Genomic DNA, 21,774 nt, shown 5'->3' with positions numbered 1-21,774 from the left:
GTCCCCCTGGGCCCCCGGAGCTGAAGTGCCGACGAGTTAAGCGGCTGGGTTGGGGAGGAATCGGCCCCCGGTTCCTAGGGGCAGGGCGGCTCTGGGTGTCACCCCTCTCTTGGTGTCACCCGGGTGCGGACCGCACTGCCTGCACCCCCATAGTGATGCCCCTGCCCCCTGGGGCCCCGGAGCTGAAGCGCCGACGAGTTAAGCGGCTGGGTTGGGGAGGAATCGGCCCCCGGTTCCTAGGGGCGGGGTGGCTCTGGGTGTCACCCCTCTCTTGTTGTCACCCGGGTGCAGGCCGCATCGCCCGCACCCCCATGGTGACGCCCCTGGGCACCCACATTTCTTTTAAAGCATTCCATAGTTTTTCATGATCTACACAGTCAAAGGCTTTGCATAATCTATAAAGCACAGGGTCATTTTCTTCTGAAATTCCTTGGTCTGTTCCATTAACCAACATATGTTTGCAATATGATCTCTGGTACTTCTTCCTTTTTTAAATCCAGTTTGTACATCTGGCATTTCTTGCTCCATATATGATAAGAGTGTTTGCTTTAGAATCTTGAGCATTACTTTACTTGCATGGGATATCAAAGCAATAGTTTAAGAATTACTGCATTCTCTGGAATCCCCTTTCTTCGGAATTGGGGTATATATTGAACACTTCCAGTTTGTGGGGCATTGTTTAGTTTTTCATATTTGTTCACAAATGTTTGTCAATATTTGGACAGATTTAGTCTCAGTAGCAACTCTATTGGTATGCCATCTGTTCCTGGTGACATGTTTCTTCCAAGTATTTTAAGAGCAGCTTTCACCTCACATTCGAAAACTTCTGGTTCTTCATCATACGGTTCCTCTGTGAATGAATCTGTCATCCTTCATTCTCTTTTATAGAGTTCTTCAGTGTATTGCTTCCGTCTTCCTTTTCTTTTATCTTGGTCAGTCAGTGTGTTGCCTTGTTGATTATTCAACATCCCAACTCTTGGTTTAAATTTCCCTTTCATTTCTCTAATCTTTTGGAATAGGGCTCTTGTTCTACCCTTTCTGTTTTCTATTTCTATACGATAACTATTGTAATAGTTCTTTGTCCCCATGTCGCTGTATTATTGCATTTAGGGTGCTGACCATGTTTCTATCTCCTTTTGCTTTTGTTTTCCTTCTTTCTTTAACCATTTTAAGAGTTTCATCAGTCATCCATTGAGACCTTTCTTTTTAACTGATAATGTCTCTGACTTCAATCCATAGTTCTTCCTGTTTTTCTATCAACTAAGTTTAAAGCCTCAAATCTATTCCTTATTTGATCTTTATATTCTTCTGTGATGTTATTTCAATTGTATTTTGGCATTATGATTGCTTTGTCGTTCTTCTTTAGCTTTACTCCGATTTTCAATATTACCAGTTCATGATCTGTACCACAGTCTGCTCCTGGTCTTGTTTTCGCAGAAAGTATGGAATTTGTCCATCTTCTGTTTCCAGTTATATAATCAATTTGATTCCTATATTGACCATCTGGTGATGTCCACGTGTACAGTCATCTTTTTGGTTGTTCAAAAAATGTGTTGGCAAGAAACAAATTATTGGCTTCACAGAATTCAATAAGTCTTTCTCCTGCTTCATTTCTGTCTCCTAAGCCCCATTTCCCCACAATTCCTAGTTCTTCTCTCTTCTCTACTTTTGCATTCCAGTACCCCATGATTATCAGCACATCTTGTTTTGGTGTGTGATCAATTTCTTCCTGTACTTCTGCATAAAATTTTTCTAGTTCCTCTTCTTCTGTTTTTGCCATTGGAACATAGACTTGGATGATAGTTATGTTCATAGGTTTCCTGTTTAATCTCATTAATATCACTCGCTCAGACCTTGTGTTATAGCTCCTAATTGCTTTTGCTACATTACTTCTCACTATTAAAGCAACCCCGTTTCTTCTTAATTTCTCATTTCCTGACTAAAATATTTTGTAGTTGCCTAACTGAAAATGTCCCATTCCGGTCCATTTTAATTCACTCACACCAAGTATTATAATCTTGATGCGTTCCATTTCTTGCTTGACAATTTCTAACTTTCTCTGGTTCATGCTTCTCACATTCCATGTTCCTATTGTGTATGTCATACAACTCTGGAGACAGGAGTCTAGACCAAGAGGCTAGACCCCTAGCAGTGGCACCCAGGTGGAATGGTCAAAGATGCACTAAGATGCATCCAAACTCAGAGGAAGGCAATTTTAAACCACCCCTGAATACCTCTTACCATGAAAACGCTACATACAGAGTATCCAAAATGCAACATGAGATAGTGCTGGAAGATGAGATGCCCAGGTCAGATGGCACTCAGCGAACTACTGGGGAAGAACAACGGACAAGTACGAGTAGCGCTGTGACTAATGACACCACTGGGTCAAAGTCGAAAGGAAACCCGGAGGCTGAAACACACAGATGCAAAAGGAGAGTCTGGAGTTGTACAATGTACACAATAGGAAAATGGAATGTGACTCTTGCCCTTCTTGGGTTATTAAAGCTTGCTGAGGGGGTATGACTGAGTGGATCTGAGAGGTCAAAGCATCTTTGGGGAGGGAGTGGTCCCAGCTGCCCTGAAAGAGGCAGTTATCCAACCACTTCTGAAAAAGCCCATCCTGAACCCTTCTGGGGCAACAGAAAACTTCTTCTGCACAATAGCCCTTCAAGATGTTTAAAGGACACTATTGTGTTCTCCCTTAACCTTCTCTTCTCCAGGTTCAACATGCCCACCTCCTTCAACTGTTCCTCATACCAGAGACCTCCCACTATCCTGCTCATCCTTCTCCGGTTATGCTCCAGTTTCCCCGCGTCTCTCATATAACGTGGTGCCCAGAATGGCATACAGTCATCAAGATGTGGTCTGACTAGCACAATAATAGAACTATTACTACTCAGGATAAGGACACTGTACTCCTGTTAATGCAGCCTGAAAGGGGTGGTTGTGAGGTCCCTTCTGAAGAACTCCCTGGACCCTGATTATTTACTTCTTTACCTATCAGTGGCAAATCTCCTTGAGAACAGGATATAAGTCTATGCTGACTATAAATAATATCTGAATCCACTGTGGAAATGAGGTTGTAGCAACCAGATTCAAAAGACTAGTCTACCTACTGATAAAACTTACATGACTGTGTGCTAGTTTTAAGTATGAGCTGTGAAGCCGTACTTCATTTTGTCTGTCCTGAATCTTCCAAGATTCAGGTTCACTGGATGACCCTGAGTATTAGTATTAAGAGAGCAGGAGAAAAACTCCCCATCCACTTTCTCCACACCATGTGTAATTCACTAATAGGCAAAAAACCTTGCGGTTTAAGAATGTACCTATAGCCAACAGGTATTTCTATCAAACTTTAAAAAGCAGGGAAATTGGGAAGCTATAGTGAATGCACCAGGGGAGCAGGAGACCTCACCTTCTCTCTGAGATGCTGTACTGCCCTACAAATTTGTAAAAAGGCAAACACAATTTGGATTGGTCTTTTACAGTCCAATCCACTTCCTGTGTAGCTTGGAAGAATTTGGTAACATGTGCCTGTGCATAAGGTGAGTGGTGGCAACACCTGTCATCTCCAAAGATAGAGAATTAATTTTTGTATGTTTGTTGTTCTTCTTACTTTGCTTCTTTCCTGTGTTACTACTGTTTCTACAGAAAATCTAGCTAGAAAATTATATTTCCCTCATTATTCATCTTAGAAATCTGTGTCAAATTTATTTTTTATTAATTTTAAAGCCTTTTTATTGGGCAATGTCATATGATGGTGAAGACAGCCTTTTGTGTTTCAAACTGGAGGTTATGTTCTATTTCTATTTTGGGTGCATTAAAAGTTGAATCTGAAACTGCAGTTTGATGTAAAATCAGACCGATTCCAATATGTTACTACTTGAGTAATGATCCTAGCTGTTGGAAAAAACACACTTGGCCTGCCTAAGATGCATGTTTTCAGCCTGCTATGCTTAAACCATTCCACTTAAGAAAACGTGGGCATGGTTAATTAATAACATAGAGCACACTTAGAATTATGCTAGAATATATTTCACCTCCCACTGTTTTATCTCGTGCAAACTGAGACACTCCTCATGTCCACTGGAAACTATTCTGCAGAACAGTCAGTACCATTATTCCACAATTGTTTTGGGGTTTTTTTTTTAGTGTTGCAAAGTGTTGCTGCACTCCACATATCCACAGAAACAGAAGCAAAAGAAAATGATTTACTATAGGAAACTTCACTAAAATTGCAAATAAATCAAGCATATTTAAAGTTACTACGCGAACTCTATCAACTGCCTTAATATTGTTGCTTCAACCCTGCTAAAACAAGATCAGCACAGCACATGTCTTCTTTCTATTATTTGGGCTGACTGCAGGTGTTGCCAACATTCACCATATGCTCAAGAGGCACATGTTACCAAATTCTTCCAAGCTACACAGGAAGTGGATTGGACTGTGAAAGACTAATCCAAATTGTGTTTGCATTTTAACAAATGTGTTGGGCAGTACAATATCTCAGAGAGGAGGTCAGGTCTCCTGCTCCTCTGGTGCATTCACTATAGCTGCTCAATTCCCCTGCTTCTTAAAGTTTGATAGAAATATCAAGGTACATTCTTAAACAACAAGGTTTTTAGCCTATTACTGAATTTCTCTGCTTTTTAATCCAGGAGGTAAAAAATGGGATCCTGTGCATGTTTGCCGAGAATGGATTGATCATTTGCATGCTTATTGAGTTCAGTGGGATTTACTCCCCTGCAATCATGCTTAGGATAGGTGAAACTGACGACAGGAAACGGGGAGGGGAGGTGGAGGACGGCAGGGATGGGAGAAGGCAGAAGGGGGAGGAGGAGGGCAGGTTTGATCATTTGCATGTTTATTGAGTTCAGTGGGATTTACTCCTGTGCAATCATGCTTAGGATAGGTGAAACTGACCATGGGGGAAGAGGAGAGGAGGAAGTGGGCAGGGGAGGAAGGGAGAGGAGAGGGGAAGCAGCGGAGGAGGAGAGAGCAGGAAGGAGAGAAGAGAGGGGGAGGGGGAAGGGAAAGGAGTTCTGGCGGGAGGGGAGGGGGACGGCAGTTTTGATAATTTGCATGCTTATTGAGTTCAGTGACATTTACTCTTATGCAATTATGCTTAGGATAGGTAAAACGTACCATGGGGGGAAGAGGGAGGGATGGAGGGTGGGAGGGAGTGGGCAGGGGAGGAGGAAGAAGGAAGAGGGGAGAAAGAAGGGAGGAGGAAGGGAGAGGCAGATCTGATCATCTGCATGCTTATTGAGTTCAATGGGATTTACTCCCATGCAGTCATGCTTAAGATAGGTAAAACTGACCATGGGGGAGGAGGAGGAGGGGGAATGAGGGAAGGTATGGGAGGGAGGAGGAGGGCAGGTTTGTTCATTTGCATGCTTTTTGAGTTCAATGCACTGATGCTTAGGATAGGTGAAACTGACCTGGGAGTAAGGCAGGGAGGGGAGGAGGAGGGCAGAAAGAGGAGGGAGGAAGGGGGAGGAGGAGAGATTGGGTGGGCAGACACTGGGTAGAGGGGAAGCCCCTTCCCTTTCCAAAAGGAAAACACTGTGAACAATATCATTTTTTTTCAGTCACCTTTTTATTCTACGGTGGTCACATGTAGTCTCCCACCCAATTTAAATCAAAGCTGTTCCTGGCCACATCCACACCAGACCTTTATTTCACATTAAGACAGTAATGGCTTCCCACAAAGAATCTTGGGAAGTGCAGTTAGTGAAGGGTTCTGAGAGTTGCTAGGAGATGCCCTGTTCCCCTCATAGAGCTTCAATCAGAGCAGCTGACTGTTAAACCACTCTGGCCACTGCAGCTCTGTCAGGGGAATAGAAGTCTCCTCTCAGCACCCTTGACAAACTACACTTCCAAGGATTGTTTGGGTGAGGCCATGGCTGTCTAAAATGAAAGAAAGGTCTGGTGTGTGTGTGGGCCCCTGATTAGGCAAGCCAAGCAGCTGTGAATCTGGCTTTTAGAACACTGACAGTTGGTTCTTACTGAGCATGCCAGGCCTTATCATTGAGTTTAATGTTAAATTTCTTTAAATTAATTAAAAATCAGCTAGGCAACTTTTTTAACTTTTAAAGTGCAGAAGATAAAGATCAGAGTATGGGGCAAGGTCAGTAATAGGATTACAGGTACTCTGTGAACATGGCTGATTTTTAATTAACTTCAACAAATCATGAGACTTCTGACAGAAAAAAGTCCAACAGGGGTCTGGTTTTTCTCTCTCTTTTGACACTTCAAACTCTCTATTCTCTCTGACTGTTTTGTGTATCGCTATGAAAATTTAGAGGGTTGCTAAGCAAGCATTTCTGAGTTCAGGACTATGTTTTGTAAGGTTTTGTTTTAAAATGAGTTTATCGGAAGCATCAGAATAGAATGGGGGTTATTTTCAATTTAACATTGCGGAATGCAAAAAATCCATGCTGGCTATAGTATACAGCCACTCGGCTGTATACTGCACACCTCTATCATGTCTGTCCTTACCTGCCTTTCTTCTAAACTTAAAAGCCCCAACTGTTGTAACCTTTCCTCATAGAGGAGTTACTCCAACCCCTTGATCATTTTGGTTGCCCTTTTCTGAACCATTTCAGGTCTACAACATCATTTTTGAGGTGCGGTATCGAGAACTGTATGCAGTATTACAAGTGTGGTCACACTAGATTTGTATAGTGACATTGTTTTATTTTCAATCTTTCATAATGCTCACTTACATTGAGTTGACCTTTTTCATAGCCGCCACACACAGTAGACATTTTTACTGAGCTATTAACCATGACCCCAAGATCTGTTTCCTAGTCAGTCAATGCCAGTTCAGACCCTATTAGCATGTGTATAAAGATAGGAATATTTGTCCTAATGAGCATCACTTTACACTTTCTTACACTGAATCACATTTTCAATTTTTATGGCCATTCATCCAGTATGGAGAGATTCTTTTGGAGCTCTTCACAATCCCTTTTTTAAAAAACCACCTTAAGCTATGCTTGCAGCGTCAATGTAGAGAACTGCCATTTCCCATAACATGCTACTAACACTCATTACTCCTCTAGATATGAAACGCCATCCTAGAAGAGAATGCAGGACCCCCTGTTCATATAATACACTCACTAGACAACTAGGAAACCAAATATGTGGTACAGCAGCTACGGTATAACACGTAACAGTGATTCCTAAGTTAGAGAGGGGAATCAGCAACACAATTTTTCTTTTTTGTTTGGGACTACCTTTGCTACCTACTTATTACCTGGATACCATTTAGTTTGCGCATGCCAAGTATGCCTCTAGGATTCACATAACAAAAATGTCCAGACTGAAGAAGAGGTATGGTATGGTGTAAGGGACAACATGCAACATAATGAAAACCATCCTACACACAACAACTCCACCATGTATTTCTAATCAGTAAGGATAAGGAAACCTTCAAAACCTCCTCCCTTCTCTCTATCCTATCACCCCCACCCTGTTATTCTAGAGCTGTGGTTCTCAAACTTTTTTCTTCATGGGTCACTTGAACACTGCTGGGAGTCTTGGAAGACCATGCAACTTCCCCCCCTTCAGAGCCAGCACTGGAATATGAGTTATAAGCCTGAGGCCAGGCTGCTAAGAAATGCCTCTTTAAATAGTAAATGTTTAAGGGAAAAATATTATTATTACTATTACTACAGAGTTTTTATACCCCAACCTTCCCCCAGATCTGAGCACAAGGCAGATTACAGCACAGCATACTATCTAAACAATAATATAAAATGTAAAATAAAATCATATATCAATGTTAAATACAGCAGCACTAAACCTCAGCTCCAACCAGCATCAACATCATCAGGTTCCCAAGGACAAATGTATTTTTTCTCCCATTATCTAAATATAACTAAAGTGGAGAATTGTCATATATCACTTGAGAGGCAGTAGTGCAAATGGGGTGCCACCACTGAAAATGCCTTGCTGCATGTCACCACCTTGCCCACTGCACACACCACCAGGACCAAAAGTGGGCATTGGGCATGTGTCAAGTATTTAGGCCCCAAGTCATTATTTAGGACTTTGTAGACCAGCCTTTCCCAACCAGTGTGCCTCCAGATGTTGTTGGACCACAACTCCCATCAGCCTCATCCAGCATTGCCAATGGTCAGGAAGATGGGAGTTGTGGTCCAACAACATCTGGAGGCACACTGGCTGGGAAAGGCTGTTGTAGACTAATGCCAACACCTTGAATTAGGCTTGTTGCTTACCAGCAGCTAATGATGTGCTTTCCGGATTGGAGTGATATGATCCTGTCTGGCAGCGCAAGGTAGCAAGTGGTCTACAGCATTCTGCTGCAGCTTCCTTGCTATTTTCAAGGGAAGCCCCATGCAGAGAAGACTGCAGTAGTGTATATGGGACATTATTAGAGCATGGATAACTGAAACAAGGCTATCCAGGTCAAGGAATGGCCACAGACGGCAAACCAGTCATTGTTGTACACAGGTGCTCCCACCACTAAGGCCACTTGGGCCTCCAGTGACAACTTAGAATTAAGAAGCACCCCCAGACCTGCTCCTTCAAGGGGAGTGCTACTGTATCTAGAACACGTCACCTACTTACTTCCGGACCTGAGAACCAATGACCCATAGAACCTCCAACTTGTGGGGATTCAACTTCAGTTTATTGGCCCTCATTCAGCCCATCACTGCCTGCATCACTGTCAAGAATCTACATAGTTTCTCTTGATTAAGATGGAATGAAGAGACAACAATTGGATATCACCAGCAACTGACATTTCCACGATCCAGATCTCTGGATACCAGTTCCCAACTGTTTCATAAATATGTTAAATAGCATTGGGGACAAAATAGAACCTTGTGGGACCCTACAACAGGGATCATTAATGCAACACATATAGGCACTAGTACTACACCCACAGGCACCCCCTTTGGGGCCCTCAAAGGTACTCAATAACTACTGCTGAAAACTCAGTCTAGAAACCAGGCTTCAGAGTTCTTTGCTGGGCTGCATGTACGCTGAACACATACCCTTTCCAAAGTGAATTCCGATTGGATGCCAGTCCCCCTCCCTTCTATTCTGGACAGAAACAGTACAGGAGAGGACAAGGGCCAACACTCTGCAGAGACCAAGAGGGCTGAGTACAGGTAGATTGTTAATATTTTTTCTTGGGGTCTGTGTGCGTGTCAGGAGGCACTCATGCTGAGAAGGGGAAGAAGAGCTCTGTGATGTAGAGATCACTTTTTCAATTTCCCTCCTTTTTTGAGGTTTTATTTTTCTTCATTTTTGCAGAACTGGGCAAGGGAGAACACTACAAGGTGTTTCCATCTCTTGCCAGGCCACCACTTTGTGCTTGTGGGGGTGCTCTAAGTCACTGAGGCCACTCTTTCCATTTCCCAACTTTTTCCTTTTTCTGCATTTCCCCCCTTTTTTGCAAAATGGGGGAGGGGATGTGGCATAGTGCTTTCTGATTTCTTGCCCAGCTGGCTACCTTGTGCTTATACAGTTGCAAGGTGCTCTGGGACACAGAGGTGGGATTTTGATCTTGTGCTATGGGTCTGCTATGAATTTTGTGTGTGTGTTCATTCCTGCAGGCTATTTTTAGCTTTTTTGATTGACTAACTTCTCCCTGGACTTGAACCAACTTCCTGCTTGGTGAGTCTTTTCTGTAGATGATGTTCAGCCTCAGTCATCACAATAGTCTGGGGCAGTGTTTTCCAATCACTACTCTGGTGAATTGTCTCTGCTGAGCTCTTTTTTTCTATTTTGTGTTCCATATTTTTGTAATTAAGAACTTGTACTATGAATTTGCTCACTTCCTCCTCTATCCCAATCTATTTCCTTTTGTGTCGTCTTTTCAGATTGTAAGCCTGGGACCAGGAACTGCTTTTTTTGTGATCTGTATGGTCACTCTGGGAGCCTTTGTTGAATGAAGAGTGATATACAAATTATTTAATTAAATAATTAAAATAGTCCAACAACTAGCCAGTCAGCATTAAATACTTCTTTTTATTTGCAAATCTGCATGTATATTCATGCAATAACTGAGTTTAGGAATAATGTTGAATTATGTTACATTTATTTTCTAGCTCTAATCTACAACATCTCACCTAACAACTGGCTGTTGACCATTGAACTACACTGTCACTGAGTGTTTTTCCATCAAGTCTGAAAGTGTGGAAATCTGTAGCTAAGAGAAGTTATGTCTTTGCCCAGTCTGCGAACGGATAGCCAAGGCCATTGTCATGGCAGCATCAAGATAGACTGGGAGAGTTCTAGCAGCTATCTGTGTTGAGCTGAGTCTTCTGTGTAATGTCTTTGAACTGAGAACTTCTCTCCTAGAGGGGGGGATCTTAAAGCCTTAAGCCATAATGTCTTAATAAAAGACTCTTAACCTGATCTAATGCATCTGAGAAGTTTCTTGAGCAACTTAACTCCAACGTAACGTATGCTGTTTCACGCAACAACGCACACACGTCAACAAGGGTTATGGGCCCAGATCCACAGCGTGTTACACAAGAGTAAGTTGCTGGTCTGAAAGGCAGACGGAGTTCCAGAGGGCAGCTTGATTGATTGTACCAGACAGAGGTGAGCAACATGGCTGTAAACCTGTCTGGGGGAGGCATGGCAATGGAAAGATTGACGGAAAAGAATTTTGCCAGCTGGAAGCCGAGGATGAGGGCTTTGCTGATAAAAGAGGATTTATGGGACATTATAGATGGACCCCCTCTGGCGGTACTGACCGCGGCCTGGACGCGTAGAGATCAGAAGGCGCAAGCTTTTATACTTCTGGCTCTATCAGACTCTCAACTTCTACACGTGAGAGATGTTACAAACGCCAAACAGATGTGGGACGTGTTGGAAGGCATTCATGTGCAACAGACTGCGGGATCTAGATTGTGTTTGGCATGGAAGCTTTACCAGATGCGCTTCACGGGTGAGTGCGAAATGAGTGAGCATCTCACGGAATTCAGACGTTTGTTTGCTGAGCTGACGGACCGAGGCGTCGAGCACTCTGAACTTCAGAAGACCTATCTGATCCTGGCTTCGCTCGATGGGACTTGGAATAATATGGTCATGGCTTTCGAAGCCATGCCTGACGGAGGTCTGAACGTTGCGTTTATTGAGGAAAAGCTGACCCAGGAATGGCAGCGGAGACAAGAGGCGAAAAACGCTGAGGAAAAGCAAAGAGCCAAGCTGAAAGAGGAAAGCAGCAGCAGACAGGAAAACAAGCAAGAACAGCAACGGCTGAAATCTTGTTATGCCTGTGGGGCTCGTGGGCATCTTCAAAGAGACTGTGCGGTCAAGCGAAACTCCAGGGACGGCGGCTTGAAGCAGGGAAGTGTGAACTTTGTTTGTAAACAGAAGTCTCAAGATTTAGCACCTGTTAACTGGATTGTTGACAGCGGGGCAAGTCATATATTAATTAAAGACAGGAGTTTGTTTTACACGTCTACAAATGAGCAGGACTTTGTTTTACTTGCGGATGGATCGCAGAAGAGCGTGGAAGCCCGAGGACTGGTGAGATTTGATAAACTGGGAATACTTTCAGAATGTTTGTTTGTTCCAGAATTAGCTCATAACATTTTGTCAGTCAGAAAACTGGTGAGTTGTGATTTTTCTGTATTGTTCCACAAAGACAAATGTTATGTAATGAGGGGAGATCAAGTGTGTTTGCAGGGAAGCCTTAATGATTCACAGTTTGTAATAAAGAGCAGTCAAGCAGGGTGTGCTGTGTTAAATGCTGAGGCACAGGTACATCAGGGCTGCGTCCATGAATGGCATCAAAGGCTGGGGCATGCAAACCTTGACACGATTAAGAAAACCCCAATGCATAGTGAAGACATGCGTTTAAGAGATTGTGGACAGTTAATGGATTGTGATTCTTGTCATAAAGCTAAAATGACTATTGCACCAATTAACCGGGAGGCTGAAAGAACCACAACAGCTCCCTACCAGCTAGTTCATGTTGATTTATCAGGGCCAATAAATGCTTCACGTGGAGGTGCGAAATTCTTCATGGTACTGGTGGATGATTTTTCAAGATTTTGTCATGTTTTTCTGTTAAAGCATAAAAGCGAAGCTGAGCAAAAGCTGAAACTGTTCATTAAGAGAATCGAAACTCAACATGGCACCACAGTGGGGGCTATACGCTCGGACCAGGGGAGGGGAGAATTCACGAGTAAAGCATTGAGTGACTTCCTTGAGAGTAAGGGAATAAAACAGAATTTTACTGCTCCATACAGCCCGTTTTCCAATGGAACTGCAGAGAGAAAAAACAGGGTGCTGCAGGAAGCAATGAGAGCCATGTTAATGGATTGCAGTTTAGGGAATTCTTTCTGGGCAGAAGCAATTCTTTATGCGAATTATATTCACAACAGGGTATTACACAGTGCACTTGGAATGTCTCCTTTTGAGAAAATCACTGGCAGAAAACCAAAAATACAACACATTCAAAAATTCGGGGCAAGATGCTGGATCCACATTCCACAGGGAAAAAGGAGGGGCAAGCTTGCGCCCAGAGCACTGCAAGGTTTTGTTTTGGGATTTCAGAATGCATATTTCAGAGTTTGGTGTCCAGAAACACAGCAATTAATTCTGAGCAGAAGCATTAAAGTCTCAGAAAAGCCTTGGGATCAAAGGGAAACAGTTGTTCTTACAGGGTCAGATGACACACAAGCACAATCATTTAAGCCAAATCTAGACATTAAACTGGAGGGCACACATATTCCACTCAGAGATGCGTTAAATGAGCTCATTTGTGGGAAACGAAGATCAAAGAAACGTAAGGCTGAGGAAATGGAATCTCCTGCGCAGGCTGTGCCAAGCACAAGCACAGATGGGGGGGCAGAGAGAGCAGAAGCCCTAGTGCCATTAAGACGTTCTACAAGAGTAAACATAGGGAAACCGCCAGAAAGATATACTGTGGGGGTAATTACCAGTCCTGGAATGCATAAACTGGTGGAAAGGGATCCTGACACTTTGTATTTGACATGTGTACAGCCAAAGTTTGATTGAATAAAGTTTTAGCTAAATGTGCAGAGATGTTCTGAACTGTACTGAAATGTAAGCTGTATTGCAAGATGTATTGTAGAAATGTATTATTGTAATTGTTGTAATAAATTACAGACATGATGGGAAAAAGGGGGGATTGTTGACCATTGAACCACACTGTCACTGAGTGTTTTTCCATCAAGTCTGAAAGTGTGGAAATCTGTAGCTAAGAGAAGTTATGTCTTTGCCCAGTCTGCGAACGGATAGCCAAGGCCATTGTCATGGCAGCATCAAGATAGACTGGGAGAGTTCTAGCAGCTATCTGTGTTGAGCTGAGTCTTCTGTGTAATGTCTTTGAACTGAGAACTTCTCTCCTAGAGGGGGGGATCTTAAAGCCTTAAGCCATGTCTTAATAAAAGACTCTTAACCTGATCTAATGCATCTGAGAAGTTTCTTGAGCAACTTAACTCCAACGTAACGTATGCTGTTTCACGCAACAACGCACACACGTCAACACTGGCAACCCAGCAGATAGAATTTGCAATGTTTGGAAAAGGAGATTCCTGGAACTTGTTTGGCTCTTTATACATTTGAAACATTTTTTTAATTAATATTTTCCATACTTGCACAATTTTGTGGTCCACTGTCAGAATTCCAGATTTGCCCTAGGGCCCAAAAGGGTTGGCAACAATTGCCCTAGAGCATAAATGCCATGTGGCCCAGCAGGAGTCTTCAAAGCTATTCTCTGGTAGTGAACCTGCAGGTAAAATAGTGTCCCTAACCCATAGAGTTGCTCTTAGAGAATACAGTGGTCAATGGTATCAAAAACTGCAGAGAGATCAAGGAGAATCAACAGGGTAGCACTCCCCATCTCTCTCCCAATAACCATACTCAATCAGGGCAATCAACTGATTTAATGTCATATCCAAGTCTGAAGCCAGACTGGAATCATAGAATAGTAGAGCTGGAAGGGGACTGTAAGGCCATCAAGTCCTGCTCAATCCCCTGCTCAATGCAGGTATCCAATTTAAATCATATCTGGCAGGTGGCTGCCCAGCTGTCTCTTGAATGCCTCCAGTGTTAGAGAACCCACTATCTTCCTCGGTCATTGGTTCCATTGTTGTACTGCTATAACAGTTAGAATGTTTTTCCGGATGTTCTGACAAAATCTGGCTTGAGCCCATTATTCCATGTCCTGTACTCTGGGATAATTAGAAGAGATCCTGGCCCTCCTCTGTGTGACAACCTTTCAAGTACTTGAAGAATACTATCAAATTTCCTCTCAGTCTTCTCTTGGGCCCTGATAATCTGTTTCATCCAGGAACATCTGTAGTTGAACATTCACCACTGTCTTATTCATCTTACCCCCCAAAAGGGTACTTGTAACTGAGCAGGAGTTGTTTAATAACTTTGGGTCCAATGAGGGCCTCTTAAGAAGAGATTGCACTACCACCTTTTTTAAAGTGGTGAGCATCATCCCCTCTTGCAATGCGGCATTAACCACTTTCTGGACGTCCCCTCCAGTCAATCCCACTCAGCTAGGATGGGCAAATGTTGCAATGACATTTGCCAGCCTCAACCCTGCTAGTATAGCTTGTTTATATATACAACTAAGAAAGGTAAATGTTTTAAATAATTAAATAAATAAAATAGTGTCCTGTCTGCATCCTTCGGCTGCAATAATTGAAACTGATTCCAAAAACAGACCACATAGCGGTCTAAATACCTCCCTGGTCTGCTTCAACTATGGTGTCAGGTTTGGCACAAATATGGCTTTGCAAACAATTCACAGCACACCATTGCGTACACGGTACCAGTGTCATTTGGGGAAACTCATGGTCCTTAGGCTAGAACCTTGTTAGTCTGTTTGATAAATCTAGCCCTGTCAAAACTGCCTTAATCTTCAGGGGCAGAGTAGGGATATTAAAGTGCAGAGCCAAGTACAGATATCTGGCTGTTCGGCAATTTTTCTGTAGACTCATGGACTGCCCGTGGGTTGTAGACCACAGTTTGAGACTATCTGTTTGAAAGCTCTATTCCTGAGCCTTTTTCACATGAGCCTGTGTTGCCTCAGGTTGAGATTTCTTTACTTTATCCCCTTTCTCAATATCCCTCCCTCTGAAGAAGAATCCAACAAAGGCAGACTTAAAGTGTTTAAAGTAACTCAAGATTAAAGAAAAAATGAAAATTCTATCTTACTTTTATCTCTAGAACCTTCTCTCAACATAGTATAAAACAAAGAACAGATGCACCCTGCATACCCTATCTATTAAGAGAACTCTGAGGCAGAAACACAGAGAAATCTGAGGCAGAAACACAGGGGCAACAACAAACATTATCTTAAACCCCACAACACACCTGGAATTCTTTTTAAGCTCTCAGAAACAGCTCAGTCTCTAACTAAACCCTGAAGGCAGCAAATTAAGATTCAAGAGGGGACACATGGTGGTTGAAAATGTAAATACAAATTGCCCTGTCTTTGCTTCTACTTTCCTTACAGAAAAGTAGTTGAATGGATGAAACCTCATGTCTTCTGCTGCTGTGGGGCATAGAAGCACACAGATGCCTTTTAGCCCTGCTTGCAACACATGCAGAAAAAATGTGATCTCTTATTTCTGCTACAATTCAGAATCAGATGCCAAGGTCTGAGTCTGCCATAGGTACAGCAGAGAATACCCAGAATTCAAGTATTCTGCCAATAAGTAAGAACTTCTCCTTTGTCATGCTACAACTTAATGGCTACATTCAGATGTCATGCTAAAGTACAGGTCAGTGAGATATAAACAAACCTAACTTCCTCCCAGGCTCACATCATGCAGCTAGGAGGTGGCGTTTGGAAGCTTTTGCTTCCACTTTTGGTTAATCTCTGGGTTCGGACAACATCAGCTATGGCTTGTTTAAACAAGTCAGTTTCAGAAACTAGTTTGAAGTTGGCTTGATTGTTTTAAACTAATAATTCTTAAGCATAGTTTATTGCTTCATACAGTACAACAAAAGTGGAAGCTGCCCTGGGCTCCTACTGGGAGGAAGGGTGGGATATAAATCTAACAAACAAACAAATAAGCAAGCTTTTGAACTCCTCTCCCCAGCTGTATAGGAGGGGAAAGTACACAAACAAGTGGAAGGCTAAACTCATTCACACCTTGTTAAAACATAGTGAAGCATAATGTTTGAACATAGCCAATATAAACAATTCAAAGTGGAACCAAGTCCAGTTTATTAATATGTTCAGCTGGTCATAGAAGGTAGGGTTCTTAGGGTTTCCCTCCAAGGGAAATATGGCAAGCTAGAACAACAAGTTTTGCACCCATGTTAAGTGACTCATAAGAGTGCAGATGTATAAAGGCAACAACAGATAACAAGCATAATAATTCTAGCCTAACTTTCAGAGTTGTTGCCAAGAATTTATTATCTGAGTATGTATAACACATTGACTGCATAGGAAAAGTGCTATATAAATTATTGGTACTAACAGAATGTCCAAATTTGCCAATTGAAAGGGCTTTAAGTACCCATACCCACCCCACAATTAATTTTTGTATAAATTCAGTGTTACAACAATAGGTACTCCACAGTGCAACGGGCAAAACTGAAATTCCACTTTCAGTGTAAAAGGTGAACAAGGCACAGAAAGAGCAAGACTGAAAAGGGATTCATATTGCAGTCTACTTTCTGTAGGGGGAGTCATGGAGCTGTGTTCCCCAGTGCTAGGAAGGAGAAACTGACAAGAGTCTGTCTAGCTAGCTATGACTTTGTAGAACTGAGAGGGATACCAAATGAATGTCTTTCCTCTATATTCCACAGAGAGGCACAGAGTGGCTGTTATATTCATTAGGTGTATTAGTATACAGCACCATCAAAGCACAAAGTGTTTTAGAGAATAATATAATGTAAGCAAAAGACAGGCCCCTGCCCTGAAGAACTCACATTCAATCTAAAATTAGATCTGGGCGGGGGGGGGGGAGAAAGAAAAGAAGAGGCAGGAGAACAAGGGATGAATATGAGCAACTGTAGTTATAAACACACAGGTGCCCTTAGAGGTAATTCTACCTAAGATGCAGCAAGGGAGAATGAGTCCTTTATGACAAAAAAACCCCCTCTATTAGGCAACTCAGGATGGTAAAGCTAAAGAAACAACAGCCATTGACAAACATATATTGGGTTATGACAGCAGGAAGATTTGTAAGGGGAGCTGTACAGAGCTTTAAAATGACAAGAACAATTAAACTGCACTAGATGTAGAAGGACATAAGAAGCCAGTGTAAGCATTTAAGAAAAGTTGTCACATTGTCTGAACACTGAGACAGAGGAATGATTTTGCCAGCTTAGTTTCAGATAAACTAAAGAACTCAGGATAAGGCACAGCATTACATGACCAGAGCATAAACCAGAGCTTTAAGTTGATAGAGAAGAAGGGCTGGGAGAAACAATGTGGTGATAATATATTGAATATGGGAAGCAAACAGAAAACCGGATATAGGTCTAAAGAGTGAATGGTGACATTGTCAATGTTGTTCACTGTCTTCACTAAAAATGGAAATGGACTGCCTTCAAGTCGATCCTGACTTATGGCTACCTTATGAATAGGGTTTTCATGGTAGGTGATATTCAGAGGGGGTTTACCATTGCCTCCCTCTGAGGCCAGTCCTCCCCAGCTGGCTAGGGCCTGCTCAGCTTGCCACAGCTGCACAAGCCAGCCCCTTCCTTGTCCACAACTGCCAGATGGGGGGCAACTGGGCTCCTTGGGACTATGCAGCTTGCCCACGGCTGCACATAACCCTGAGCCACTCACTGTGTGAGTGATCTTTAGCTGGCCCTTTTCACCCAGAAGACACGAGCGGGGATTTGAACTCACAGACTCTGGACTCCCAACTAGACTGTCCTCCCCACTGTGCTAGCCCAGGACAATATAAGATTAGTGACCTATATCAGAACTAGTAAACATGTGAGCAGGAACCAAAAGAATGGAACTTGTACAATAATTACATTACAGTACTCACAGAAACAGAAGCATAGCTCAAATCAATGTTAAAAGCTTCAAGTCACTACCCTGTACATGTTCACTATCATTTCCATGCACTACATGAAATAAAACAGCCAGAAGCTTGAAGGAGTTTTAGCTTGTTGTCTCCCATGCTCCGAGGGGCAGAGACATTGTTTTAACTAACCTTTGGATCGAGTGGAGATATCCATCCCTTCCACCACCTCCTGCTCTGCCTTTATTTCTTCTTCAGCCAAGCTATGAGAGTAAAGAGATATTTAGATTATTATTTTCACATTGTAGTTTCCATATTACTGTAATAAAGTGGAAGGGAACTGGGACAGACAACCAGCAGCCTGATCCACACCTCCATGCACCGCAGCTACAAGACTGGAGGCTACCATTTACAACCAGGGCTGTGGAGTTGGAGTCATGGAGTTGGAAGTAATTTTGGGTGGAGTCGGAAGCAGTTTTGGGTGGAGTCGGAAGAAATGTACTGACTCTGACTTCAAAATAAAATTAATATTTTAACATTAATATTAATATTAATACATTAATATACATTTGCCATTTATGAAGGAGTCACAGTCAGACAGTAGAAAAATCAATATACATTTGCCATTTATGAAGGAGTCAGAGTCAGAGTCGGACAGTAGAAAAATAGAGTCGTCGGAGTCAGACAGTAGAAAAATAGAGGAGTCGGAGTCGAAGGTTTGACATACTGACTCCACAGCCCTGTTTGCAACAGTGGAGTTAATACTCTCATCCAAATATACTCTCATCCACGGGGTTGGACTTGATGGCCTTACAAGCTCCATCCAACTCTATGATTCTATTATCAACACCGGAGTAACACACCAATCTCATGATGATCTTTGGAATGCTATCACCAACACATATCGAGGGTACTGGTGCAACAGTGACAGGAATGGGAAAGTGTCAAAATAGTTATGTGCAGGACTAAGATCCTGAAACCCCCTTTGCAAGAGAGGGGGTTTATCTATTGAATGGGTTCTGGAGAATTTAGTTTTGAGTAGCTGTACTGTCACCTTTTATTTTTTAAAAAAGCTGAAGACAAAGTCTAATATTACTACTACTACTATCACCACCACCCACCCTTCACCCAGAGGTCACAGGGCAGGATACAATTATTTTAAAACACATAATAAAAACAGTTTAAAACAACCTAAACATCACAGAAAATAGGGTGAGTCCTAAAAACATACATCTCAGGTGTCGAAGGTCAGGGTAAAGAGGTGGACTTCGGTATTCACCAAAAGTTGTTCAATGAAATTGCCAGACACGCCTCAGTGGGGAGGGAGTTCCACTTGAGGGCTGACATATGGAATGACCTCTCCTGGGCCACCCCTCCGAGCTTTTGAGGATGTCAGAACTAGCAAAAGGGCCCCCCTTGCTGATCTCAACGCCCGAGAGGGTCTGTAGGGTAGGAGGTGCTCTTTCAGATGTTTGAGACCTGTTGTTTAGGGCTTAAAACACTAATGTGAGCACCTTAAACTGGGCCCGGAAACAAACTGCCAATCAATGAAGCTGTTTTAAAACAGGGGTTATATGAGTTCAAAAAGGAACCTTCACCAGTAACCTGGCTGCTGCATTTTGGACCAGTTGAAGTTTTTGAGTCATCTACAAGAGCAGCCCCACGGAGAGTGCATTGCAATAATCCAATCTGGAAGCTACCAGAGCATGGAGCACTGTGGCCAAGACTTCTCTGTTGAAAAGAGACTGAATCTGGTGAACCAGTCGGAGGTGGAAAAAGGCACTCCTAGCCACTGAGGCCACCTGAACCTCCAGTGATAGTGTTGGAACAAGGAGTATCCCCAGACTGAGGACCTGCTCCTTCAAGGAAAAAGCAACCCCATCCAGAACAGGCCATCTTCCCACCTCCTGAACATGAGAACTCTGGACACATAACACCTCTGTGTTTTCTGGATTCAGACTCAATTTATTGGCCCACATCCAGTCTATCACTGCCTCCAAGCACTGGTTCAACATCTCAACTGCCTCTTCCGATTCAGATGGAATAATAGGTAGAGCTGGGTTTCATCTGCATATTGAAGGCATCTCACTGCAAATTGCCTGATGACAGCTCCCAGTGGCTTCATATAGATATTAAATAGCATGGGGGACAAGATGGAAGCCTGCGGAACACCACAGGATAATTCCCATGGTGCTGAACAGTAGCCACCCATAATTAATTTTTGAGCGGAATCACTGAAGCACAGTGCCCCCAACCCCCACCTCCTTGAGATGTTCCAGAAGGATACCGTGATCAATAGTATCAAATGCAGCTGAGAGATCAAGGAGAACAAGCATGGCTGCATTCCCCCCATCTCTCTCCCTACAGATGTTCATCAATCAGGATGACTCAGTGCCATGGCCAGGCCTGAAGCGAGACTGGAATGGATCTAAGTAATGTTTCCTCCAACATTGAAGCTGGACAGTCACCACCTTCTCAAGCACCTTGCCCGAAAAGGGGATATTTGCCACTGAGCAACAGTTGTTTAACACTTCTGGGTCCAGGGAGGTCTTCTACACTTTCCACTATAAAAAGTCCTGAAGCAATTTGCAACCATAATCAAAATACAATAAAAATACATAAGCATACTCAAAATACAAACATTCAATTATTGGTGCTGGCCAAATGCCTGGGAAAACAAAAACGTATTTGCCTGGCGTTGAAACTATGACAAAGTTGGCATTAGGGAGGTCTTCCTGGGAAGAGCATTCCATAGATAGGGAGATACTACAGCAAAGAATCTTTCTTTCACCACCCTCCTGACTTCCCTTGGAGGTGACATGCAGAGAAGGAGCTGAGATGATGATCTCAGGATCAAGGCAGCCAATAGAACCAGCCCTTTTAATAGGACCCAGAAACAAACTGGCAGCCAGTGCAGCTGGGCCAGAACTGGTGTTACATGATCATGCCTTTTTGTCTTAGTAACAATCTAGTTGCTACATTCTGCACTAGCAGTAGTTTCCAAACAGTCTTCAAAGGAAGCCTCACATACGACATTAGTATAACCTGTAGATTACCAGCCCACAGACAACCAAAGCCAGGTTATCCACACAGGGTCACAGCTGGGCTACCAGTCAAAGCTGAAAGAAGGCACTCCATGCCACTTGTGTTTCCAATGGTGCTGTTGGATCCAAGACCACCCCCAGACTTTACACTTACTCCTTAAAAGGGAATGGAACTCCATCCAGAACAGGATGCATTCTACTCATCCGGACAGAGATATCATCCGCTAACAGTGTCTCACTCTTAGTTGGCTCTCATCCAGTCCATTATCAAGGCTGATGCAGCACACTGCCACATCTGCTTCTGCTTTAAAGAAGTAGAGTTGTGAATACATTGCAGAGCTCCAATAACCCAACTCAGCCATTTCATGTATATGCTAAACAGCATGAGGAATAAAATCAAACCCTGTAGCATCTAAGTAGGAAAGGAGCCACTGCAATACCTACTCTCAGACAGCCTCCACAGAAAGATAACACGGTTGATGGTTCTCTTTGACCTCTTGCCAGCTTTTAATTCCAAGAGAAACACACTCTTCCTCTCTCTCTCCTTACATAGGTCACTGTACAGGGTGACCACGGTGGTCTCAGTGCCAAAACTGGGCCTAAACCCCATTTGAAATTGATCTAGATCAGCGTTTCCCAACTAGTGGGCCACCAGATGTTGTTGGACCACAATTCCCATCTTTCCTGACCATTGGCAATGCTGGCTGAGGATGGGAGTTGTGGTCCAACAACATCTGGTGGCCCACTAGCTGGGAAAGGCT

The 21,774-nt window shown here is 43.0% G+C and overlaps 1 protein-coding gene across 16 annotated transcripts in view; it reads right to left on the bottom strand.

Moving 5' to 3' along the window:
- ZMYND8 (zinc finger MYND-type containing 8) overlaps positions 1–21,774 on the bottom strand; it is a 167,879-nt gene that overhangs the window by 98,002 nt on the left and 48,103 nt on the right. For all 16 annotated transcript variants that reach the window (XR_009763400.1, XR_009763399.1, XR_009763401.1 and 13 more), the window contains one exon: positions 18,162–18,232. Coding sequence is in view for 2 of the 16 variants with exons in the window: in XM_061631385.1 (XP_061487369.1) it covers positions 18,162–18,232 (71 nt within the window). In the remaining 14 variants the exon portion in view is untranslated. Of the gene's footprint in view, positions 1–18,161; positions 18,233–21,774 lie in introns of those variants that run through there.

This window comes from Rhineura floridana, chromosome 6, assembly GCF_030035675.1.
Source record: "Rhineura floridana isolate rRhiFlo1 chromosome 6, rRhiFlo1.hap2, whole genome shotgun sequence".
Lineage (NCBI taxonomy): Eukaryota > Metazoa > Chordata > Lepidosauria > Squamata > Rhineuridae > Rhineura > Rhineura floridana.
This window is presented reverse-complemented; position numbering and strand designations above follow the sequence as displayed.